The 10,205-nt window shown below is 46.5% G+C and overlaps 1 protein-coding gene across 1 annotated transcript; it reads left to right on the top strand.

Moving 5' to 3' along the window:
• Positions 1-1,481: 1,481 nt before the first annotated feature.
• On the top strand, positions 1,482-5,375 carry RPL29 (ribosomal protein L29). The gene is made up of 4 exons (XM_073352458.2): positions 1,482-1,638; positions 2,232-2,276; positions 3,119-3,183; positions 4,790-5,375. Exons 1-4 carry the CDS (start codon positions 1,497-1,499, stop codon positions 4,877-4,879), a joined length of 342 nt encoding a protein of 113 aa, XP_073208559.1. The 5' UTR covers positions 1,482-1,496; the 3' UTR covers positions 4,880-5,375.
• The last annotated feature ends 4,830 nt before the right edge of the window (positions 5,376-10,205 follow it).

The raw sequence follows: 10,205 nt of genomic DNA, 5'->3' as shown, positions 1-10,205 counted from the left end.
GGACGAGAAAACCTTTTGAAGTGATAAACACCCATTTTTTCATGATCTGTGTTTATAAAAATATCCTCATTGCATTTTCCACTTTTATGCATCCGATGAAGTGAGCTGTAGCTCACGAAAGCTTATGCTCAAATAAACTGGTTAGTCTCTAAGGTGCTACAAGTCCTCTTTTTCATAAAGCAATAAGTAGTAGTTGCATTTTTTTAAGGGAAGGAGCTCTTTGGCACTGTTGAAGCAGGTGAGTGTTTTCTTACTTGAAGCTTTTCTGGGGAAGCAGAACTGAAGGCAGAGTCTAGAACTGTTGCGTTCTCAATTGGCTCGGCAACCTAATCTCATCCTAGCAGCAGAATTCCATAGCCCTAGATTTGAATCCCTAAAAATCAGAAACAGAGTTTTCTCTGTGAACATCATCCTGGCTAGGTACTTTGCTCCACAGACCAGCTGTCAAGGCAAGTTTGCTATTCTTCATGGTGCGGAGACCAAGTATTTATTTCTCGTTGGGATGAGGTTATGGAGGTTTTCTCACGGTTAACATGAAGGGGTGGTGGATGAGGGACTGGCTATTACTGTAAGCAGCACTGGTTGACATTCTATGAGTTCTCTTCTCATTTATACCAGTGATTTCAATAGATTTACTCTTAAAATACACTAGTGTAAAACAGAGGCGAAACCAATCCTTTATAATGTGCCTAAAGGACATGACTGTCTGTGCATAATAATAATAATGATTAGGGCCAGATCTCATCCTCTCTTTAGGAAGGAGGGTGTGTGAGTGTTGCTTTGTGGATTCATCCCCATTTCAAGGGGGTGGGGGGGAGAGGGAGTGTGAGTGAGACACACAGGTGGGCAGTCCCCGATGGGCTGAAGCTGGGGTGGACACGCACTGTCCCTCTTATTGCCCCATGGAGCCTGCCCAGAAAAGGTAACAGTCTGGGGGTCCTGGTGGAAGGCAGTACCTTCCTACCTTCCCTGGGGAACTTCCTCTGTGGAATGGCCAGAGGGCTAGGGCTTCCCAGACAGCATGGCTGCTATAGCGCCAGGAGAAGAGCTGCAAAGAATGCAAGGTCTGTGCACCACCGGGCCTTAGGGCTTCACACAGCACCCAGGGGAGCCTTCAGCCTGAGAGCAGGTCCTGCAGGAGACAAATCTCACACCCCCTCCCCCAGGGAAAGACGGGGGGGGGGGCTCCCTCTTGGAAACCTCGTGGCTCGCCGTGTCTCAGGCCCCCGGCCGTCACACTGGGGCTAAGCCAGGGCTGCCGTTCCCTGGCCAGGTTTGCCCAGGACTACTAGGCCCCCACGGCCACCTCAGCCCGGCTCTCCCGGTCCTGGAGCCGAGCCCTGCCCTGCCCACGGAGCGCTGGGCGGCTGCAAGCGGTGAAGCGCCCGGAGACCCCAGCGAGGGCGCCGCGGGGTATCCCGGCCACGCGACCCCAGCCTCGCCCCCAACACCTCGTCCCGCCTCCCCTGCCTACACCTCCCCGCCCCGGAACCTCCATGGTCGCGGGCCCTGTTTCCAGATGGACTCAGGGGACCGAGGTTTCCGGTCCCCGCTTTCCGCTTCCCTCGGCTGCTTTCCCAGAAGGCTTTGCAGCTGCCCCTTCTCTTCCGGCTCGGCCGGCGCGGTGGTGGAGCGCAGGTGAGTGTCGCTCCGCAATCCGGCCCCATCGTGCCCGCAGGAGGCGGTGGTGGGGCCTGTGCAGGGCGGGCTGTGATGGGGGTGGCCCCCGCTCTCCGCCTGAGGCGCGGCGGACGCTCCTGTGCGGGGCGACCCTTGGCTGGGAACGGGGGGGGGATCTCTGGGATCGGGCTTTGAGGGCTAGTCGGATCCGAGGGTAGGAGCTCGTTGTAGGGGGGAGCCGCTGGGGCTGCTGGGGAACCCCTGGGGGCTGGGGCTGCTGGGGAACCCCTGGGAGCGGGGCTGGGGCTGCTGAGATGGGGAATGTTAGGATGACGCTTAGGTCGAGTCTGGCTCCCACTGGGCTTGGGGCGCACATGTGAGATTTGTGGAACCAGAGGCAGGAGGAATTGGAACAGGATATTTTCCATTGGGTGGGTTGGGCGTGTGGCTGCAGGGGGACGGTTAGGGATAATCTCTTGGGCTGGGTTATATAGGCTGGGGTTGCTTTTTCTGCAGTCCCCTCTTGGAAGCATCAGAGAGCATGTGGGTGCAGAGGAGTCTGGTGTCTGTTCCTGCCTGTTCTGAGCTGAACGTTTCTTTCCCCCTCACAGGTTTAATCATGGCCAAGTCCAAGAATCACACGACTCACAACCAATGTAAGTTTAGGTCTGGTTCTGACCCAAAAGTATTGAGAGTTTAAAAACGTTGCTTGGTTTAGTACGGTCAGGTACAGTTTAAGGTATATTTTCAACACTGCCTCTTTAGTGCTTGTGGAAGAGAGATGGTGGAGATTGCCGGTGGGGGGTGACACATCTGCCAATAACACTAATACTTAGCATGGGCTTGGGATAGGTAAATATTTTGCCATCCTCTGGTTGTCAGAATAATTCCAGGTGTGTTCTGCTAGACTGCTAGTTTGGAGAAAGATTGGGTTAGGGTCTTCATTTTATTTTTCCTTCAGAAGAAAACCAACCAGTCTGGTGAGTTATTTTACACTTTTATGTCACTCAACAAGAAAGCATTCCTGCTCTTTTTGTGGCCTAAGGTGCCTCAAGTTGAAGGAAGTGACTGTAAACAAGCAAAAATAAAATGTAAATGGTCAAGTTGGTATATAGCAGCACAGAAAGGATTTGTGCTCACCTCAAAAAGCAAGGAAAACTGGTTTCTATGGATTCTTGAAAATCAGTTGTACAGTTGAATAAAATATTTTCTATACCGTTTTTCTCATCAAAACTTAGCTACAATAATAACATAACTGTTCCAGCAACTATTAAACTTCATGTGATGCAAAGGGAAGGAATTACAGAAAGCAGGAACTTTTTTGTTTGTTTTAAATTACTGATTGTATTTAAAAAGTTTAGATGTGTTGTACTGAATTCTGTATTGAGTGGGGGGTTTTTATCTGATAAATGGTGGGCAAAAATAGCATACTAGCCGGAATATTAGATAATATCTGCAGTTCTGTTTTTAATCTGTCAATGTTTCTATCTGTCAACAGCTCGCAAATGGCACAGAAATGGTATCAAGAAACCCAGGTCCCAGAGATATGAATCTCTGAAGGGGGTGACTATTTCTCTTTTTATAATTTTGCTGTCAGGTTCTGCAGTCTTACACATGAGCTGTAGACATCCAGCATCAGTACTTGCACACTTACTTTCCAGTCCTCTGGTTGAAAATGGTTGTCTCATTTCCTGATATGCGTGGGTTTAAACTTTACTACAGTAAACGTTATTTTTCTCTTTTCCCTGTTTTGCACTTGCCTTTCCTGCAGTCATATACTGTGTTGCAGATTTGTGTAACTAGCTATCCACAAACTGTGTTTAGTCTCACAGGCCTTGTCTAGACTCCACTTTAACTCTACTGGCTTAACACCTGTTAAAGCTGGGGGGTTATGACCCCTCAGGTGATCGTGAGCTGTCAGCCTCCACCCTCAAACCCTGCTTTACCTCCAGTATTTATAATAGTGTTTAAATATAAAAAAATGTTTTTGTTTTTTATTTATAAGGCGGGGTCACATTCAGAGGCTTGCTGTGTGAAAGGGGTCACCAGTACAAAAGTTTGAGAACCATTTTGTTAAAAGCATGGTACCTTACCTCTAACTAGGCTGCTAACATACATTAGCTGACACCTTTCAAATCCTAGTCTGGGCAAGGGTTATCTTTATTATTTCCCCTGTTTCTCTTCCTCAGTGAATATACGTGGGTTGGGTAATTATTTTCCATTTTGAATCCATTTGTTTTCTGCCTAAGTTTCTAACTTCACTGGTTCCCTTTGTATTATTTCTCTGTCCTTACTGGTGTTGAGAAACTCCCCTCTCTATAGGACAGAAGTGGCTTTAAATTCCTCTTAACTGTGAAATGAGACAGCTGCTATAACAGCGCCTCCCTTTTTTGGAAAATAAAGTTTACTTGCACTCAAAAGTGAATAAGACAGTCCCTTTGTTTAGGGGTTTATCTGTATTCCCTTGAAACCTTGGTATATGCAGTCATTCTTCAAAGCTTCCATAATGTTTTTTGGTTATGCCACAATTAGGGCCATTTTATAGTGTTTGACTGTGTTAGCTTGTGTTCACATTGGTGTGTGTCCACACATGCTACTGCAGTGGTACTGTGGCATAGATTGCTCCAAGAAGCACATAATTATTTCACCCTTATGCTTTATGAGTGAATGGGGGAAAAGATATCTTCTTACCCCATGTTAGCTAACACATGGTAAGAACAGACCATTTAACCTAGTGAAGACAAGGCACTGTTGGTATTGACCTGGAAATACTAAGAACTACCCCCAAAAAAATCAACAGGATTTGTTGGCGGTGATATTGGATCCAGAATAAATCATTACATGAAATTTTGATCTCATTGCATGGAAATTAAATTTGCCATATTAGCGTTATCTAATTTCTGCTCCAAAGTGCTCTTTGTTACTGTTTCTAAAACTGAGGGGAAACACTAGCTTAGTTCTAAGAACTACACCTGTTGTGTAGAACTCTTATTTCTGAAGTAGTTTCAGATTTAAATGCCACCAATATTTGGGGACTTTTTTTTTTTTTAATGTGTAATGTATCTGTCCCAAGTGGGGAAACACTGACGCGCTTCCTCGCTTGAATATACATTTCAAATGACCTACGATTCCCTCCCCCAATTTGGTTTATTTTTACTTTGTTTTATAGGTTGATCCCAAGTTTCTGAGGAACATGCGATTTGCGAAGAAGCACAACAAGAAGGGACTGAAAAAAATGCGGGCCAACAATGCCAAGTAACCAGCGTGCCTCTCTGCAATGAAAGGACTGGCTTGTTTTGAACCTGAAAAGCAGTTTTTTCTATTGGCATTTTTTTCACAAAAAGCATTTTTATACAAATAAAATGAGAAGTAACAAAATTCAAGAGCAAACATCCTGGCCTTTTGAGTTTGAAGGCGAGCCTTCGAAATGTTGAGTTCTCAAAAATTCAATATTAAATATTCAAATTGTTTAAATTCCATATTAAATATCATTTGAGGTGTCTTAGAGGCTATTTATAGTCACCTGTGTGTGTATCTTTGTTCAGATTAATTGGAGTTTTCACAGTTGCCAGCTGATGTCTGTTGTCCTCAAAGGAAACTGAAATGACTGTTCCCCCATAGTGCTTTTTTAGTCTAACACATTATTGGTGTGACTCTGGTTTTGGATTTTACATACATGTTTCACACTAGCCTATTTTTCCAAGTTACAAAATGTGTGTGTTTGTTGAACTCTAAAAGTAAAGCTGGCAATGGAGCACCTTGTGTAAGTTTCTTCAAATGTAAAGTGTTTGTGTTGAATACCTTCCGAAGGAGTAGTCCTGTTCAAACAGTATTTCTTGGTACCAAAAGATATCCACTAAACTCTACATTTATATAGAAATAAACCTGAGGAATCTGTCATTGCCTAAGAGGTAAAATTTACTGTCAAATTACTTTGACAAATTACAGTAAAATGTCTTTTCTGTGTATGAACCAAAATACATGCTCTAAAGGACTAGCTTCCTTTTCCAGAAATTGCAATTTAAAAAATAGTTTTGATGCACCAAAATTCTTGCTCTAGCGGTGGTAGGTTCTACTACCGACAAGGTAGTGTAGTTATCCGGGGACATCCTAACTTTGCATAACCAAATTCTATTTAGGTATTTCTGCTGCACCCATCACTGAGGTCAATGACAATTTATCTAAAGCCAAGGGATTATATATAAAATGGGATAGCTGACAGTTTTAAATACACGGGGGAGGGCCACAGTAGCTGTAGTTTTCTGTCTAATGCCTTAAAGATAAAGCATCACCTATGAGGGGTGTGCATCCCCACATTAACAATGAGTCACTGCCTTATATGACTCTGGGCTACCTTTACATATCATCTGTCATTAAAATGGCCCCTTTTTACACATCACTGGCACGAGGTGTATCTTGGCTGTAGAGTTATGATGCTGGTAAAGCCAGCCTAACACAAACATTTTAAACAATTCACTTCAAAGTATGCTGTTGGCCTGATTCTCATTTGGCCTGGTCAACACAAGGTTTTTGCATCTGTCAGGCGTGTGATTTATTTTACTGAAACAGTTATAGTGTATGGGAAAGGCCTATACTTGTGTCAAGTCTACATTACAAAACTAAGTCAACCTAAGTACAGCCACCACAGTAATTAAATCACTTTTGCATGTCTACACTACACTCCTTGTGTCGGCAGTGTGCATCCTCACCAGAATGCACAGATTTCACGGTCAGTGGGGGGCATTGTGGGATGGTTTCTGAAAGGCAGCAATAGTTGATGTACGCAAGGCAGGGTCTACACTGTCACTGCATCAACCTATGTGCTACTCCTCTTGCAGAGGTTAAGTCAGCATAGTGGGCAGGTTACATCAGTGGGAGTTACATTTTAGTGTAGATACACAGGACAGGTCAACGTAAGCTGTAGTGCAGACCAGGCCTTGGATGACTGTATCCGCACTAAGGGGGTGTCACTATACCGGTGTAATTAAAACAGGGCAGCTTTTGTGTGTAGGCAAGTCCTAAGACCTCTTCACAGCACTCTGGTAGTGTTTGAAGCCATAAAGTAGGTGTTAGCTGTTTGGCTGTATGTGTGCGTGTGTTCTCTCTGTGTGCTGCCCCAGCTCTGCGCAGAGAGCAGGCCCAGCAGACGTCAAGCAAACTGCCCAATGACCACAAGATCCATTAAGGTACGAAGGCACCAGGCCAGATTTATTGTCGACAAAGCACGGTAATAGCACCTGGCAGATTCTACAAGGATACCATGGCATGTATGCCTGTGACAATAGATGCAACTCAGTGAATGGCAGGACCTTCCATTCCCCCCACACCCCCCTCAGCTGGACAAAGAGACTCCCTCTGAGATACATCTTTATACCCTGAAACAAATTAGTACTGCCTCTGACATAGTTACTTCCCCCTGATATGGCTAGTTATCACCCATCACCTTGTATATGTTGGTTGAATCAAAACATCTCTATTACGTAAAGTCATCCTGACCTTATCTTTTGGGAGGGCTCGGTGTGTTCCTGTTATCCTTGGGGAATGTTTTTTGTACCATCCTTGATTTCGGGATGTTCTGGTACCACTTGATATCGGGATGTGTTTGTGTGAGTAATCTGTGCTTAGCATTTCTTAGGAATGTGTATTTCTGCATTGTCAGCCCTGTTCTTGCCAGATTTTGTGAGCAAGTCCCTCATACCAGGCCTCTGATACAAGGGCTTATATTTCAGGCTCTCTTCCTACTACATCAGTTACCTCATTTCATGGTGCCTTTACGCTACTAGAAAAGTGTAAAGATGGCTTAAGTGAAGAAGAGTGTCTCTGATCTCCAGCTGCCCATTTGGAAATGGTTTGCCTCTGGTTTTCATCAACTATCTCAGACCTGTTCTAAGCACTCTTGGTGTTGCTAGTCAGAAGAAAGCTTCTGTATTGCCTAGAAAGGGGACACAAAGCCAGTTGCATTTCCATTTCCTTGCTGGGAAGGAGATTGAGTAATAAAAATAGAGGCAGAACTATGCTATAGATCCAGCTGACTATTTTATTACACTGGGAAGAAATTGTGTGTATTGTCATTTATAATAGGATTCAATAAGGTACTTGAAAAATAATGGATAACTGTTGGGAGTTCAGGTGTGGCAACTGTCACCCCTGTAATTATGGATGTTATCAATGGCTCCCTTGCTGAAAACATGTGATCCATGTTTGTAGGGTCATGTAAAATTGCCAGACTTTAAGCAATTCCTGATGGCTTTACAGACTTCTTGTATTAAAATTAATTGTTACTGTCTCTTTAATGAACTTGGTGGTGACTTGACAGTCCTGGAGATTGAGAGTCTCTACTGCTCCTCAGAGCAGGGTGCAGCACAGTGCCCCTTCATGCTGTCTCCTGCCAGTGTGCAACCTGGAAGAACAAGTTGTGACAGCGTGAGGGCTGACGCCAACCCTGTGTCAGCTCTTTAGATCACGTATTGTTTTTGTCTTTGAATATGACCATGGAGCAATTATTTGGTGGTGGGGTTGCTGTAGTGACACTTCACCACCAGATGGTGCAAAAGCGATGCTTGTCAGGTGAAAAATGGTCTGATGTTTATTCAAGGCATACACCTGCTCCCTTTTTTCCTTCTGCTTCTCCCTTGTAACTGGAGAGTCCCCAGGAGATCTGCCTGTAAAAACTTCTAGATACCTAGAGGATGAGTGTCGTCTCCCTTGGACCCAAGGAAGGGTGCTCTGTAATGAGGGGCATGTACCCCACACCCAGTCATGCAACAAACGGGTTAAAAGCTGCTATAGGAAGAAGCTGCCTGGGCTGTCAGTCAGTGCCAGCTGTGGCTGGTTAGGAAGCAGGCTTGAGTGAAAGGAAGAGAGAAGCTGTGGGTGTTTGTTTTTTCCTCCTCTGCAACAGAGAGCTGGGCTGGATTGTTGCTTTGGGAGCCAGGAGGGAGCGTAAGTCACAGAGGTCAGAGATGGTGAGGGCTTCCTTTCAGACCACCCCCCTGCCAGTGAAAGTGTGTTTGTGTTTTCTGGCCTAGTTTCTAATATTGCTGGTGACGGCCTTCCCTGGGGAAACTATTCCACAGTCTAACACAGGGATCGGCAACTTTTGGCATGCGGCCCATCAGGGAAAGCCACTGGTGGGCCACTAGCGGCGTGGGCTGAGGGATGTGCTGGCTGCCCTTCCTGCAGCCCCCATTGGCCTGGAGCGGTGACCAGCGGTCAGTGGGAGCTGCGATCGGCTGAACCTGCGGACACTGCAGGTAAACAAACCGCCTGGCCTGTCAGTGGATGTCCTTGATGGGCCGCGTGCCAAAGATTGCTGATCCCTGGTTTAACACATCCCCTGTGGGGAAGATTTTTCTCCTGTTTAGCCTCAATTTTCCTTCTTTTATTTCTGCCCCCTTAATCCTAGTCCGAGTCCCAGCTCTCTGTGCTGCACAGACTGTTCCTCTCAGGCTCTAGACCCATCAGTTATTTATAAGCTTTATTATCTCCCTCCCTCCCCCATCAGTTGACAAGCTCAGCATAGTTAGCTCTTTGAACATCTCCTCTAAATCAGCCCCTGCAGCCTTGGTGTCAGGGAGAGATGAATGAATGGAGGCAGGGGAGAGAGAGGGGGCAGGGCATAGAGAGAAGGAAGGCGGGTGAGAAAAGGGGAAAGCACAGTACGTACCAGAGGTGAGAAGAGCAAGAAATAACATAAGAGTCAGAACAGGGGAGACTTAGGAGAAAGGGAGCTGGAGGTGCAGATACAAGGTAGAAAATGGCCAGTGATACACAGTGAGGGGGGGGGGATGTAACATGACCCAGTTTTTATTTTGAAAGAAGGGGGGGAATGAAGAGTTAGTAGCTGTCCCTCCCTATCCCCCTTCCCTTGGCTGCCATAATCTTGCCAAGTGCTTGTCTCTGCCTGCCCCCAACCCCCCCAGCAGGCACCCTGCTTTTCCCACTTTGAACATTAAGTTCCCCTGCCAGAGGGTGTCTGAGTGAGAGGAGCTTCTGAGCCCAGAGGCCAGACTGAGCCCTGTTTCAGAGTTGCTACAGCTTGTTCAGGAGCTGGAGATGGCCTGTGTTAAATACATTCTGAAGCAAGGGACGCCAGTCCCTACTCTACAGGTAGCAAGGTTCCTGCATGGGCTCAGCTGGCGGGAGAGAGCCCTGTTAGTTTTAACCCTTCCTGCAGAGTCTATTTTTAGAGAAATCCCCTGGAGACAATCTAGTCCCCTGGGCCCAGACCTTCAGTCGTATTTAGGTGCCTCGCTCCCATTGATTTCAGTGGGAGATAGGTATCTAAATACCTTTGAGGCTCGAGGCCTTGATGACTTTTAAGAACAGGGCTGGTCCCTTCATGAACAACTTCTCGGTCTCTGTAGGGGGTCAAAGGCAGGACCGGCTCTAGGCACCAGCAAATCAAGCACATGCTTGGGGCGGCACGTTTCCAGGGGCGGCGTTCCGGCCATCCTTCCCCCCCCCGCCCCAGCCCCACTCAGTCAACCAATGAGCCCCTGCGTGGGGCGGGGCGGCGACCTCAGCGTGGGGGTCCCAGCCCGGAGGTAGTCCCTGCCTTGGCCCCCCGCCACCAGGGGACAGGG

The sequence above is a fragment of the Lepidochelys kempii genome, chromosome 7 (genome assembly GCF_965140285.1).
Source record: "Lepidochelys kempii isolate rLepKem1 chromosome 7, rLepKem1.hap1, whole genome shotgun sequence".
Lineage (NCBI taxonomy): Eukaryota > Metazoa > Chordata > Testudines > Cheloniidae > Lepidochelys > Lepidochelys kempii.
Note: the sequence above shows the minus strand (reverse complement) of the source record. Positions and strands in the feature narration are given on the sequence as shown.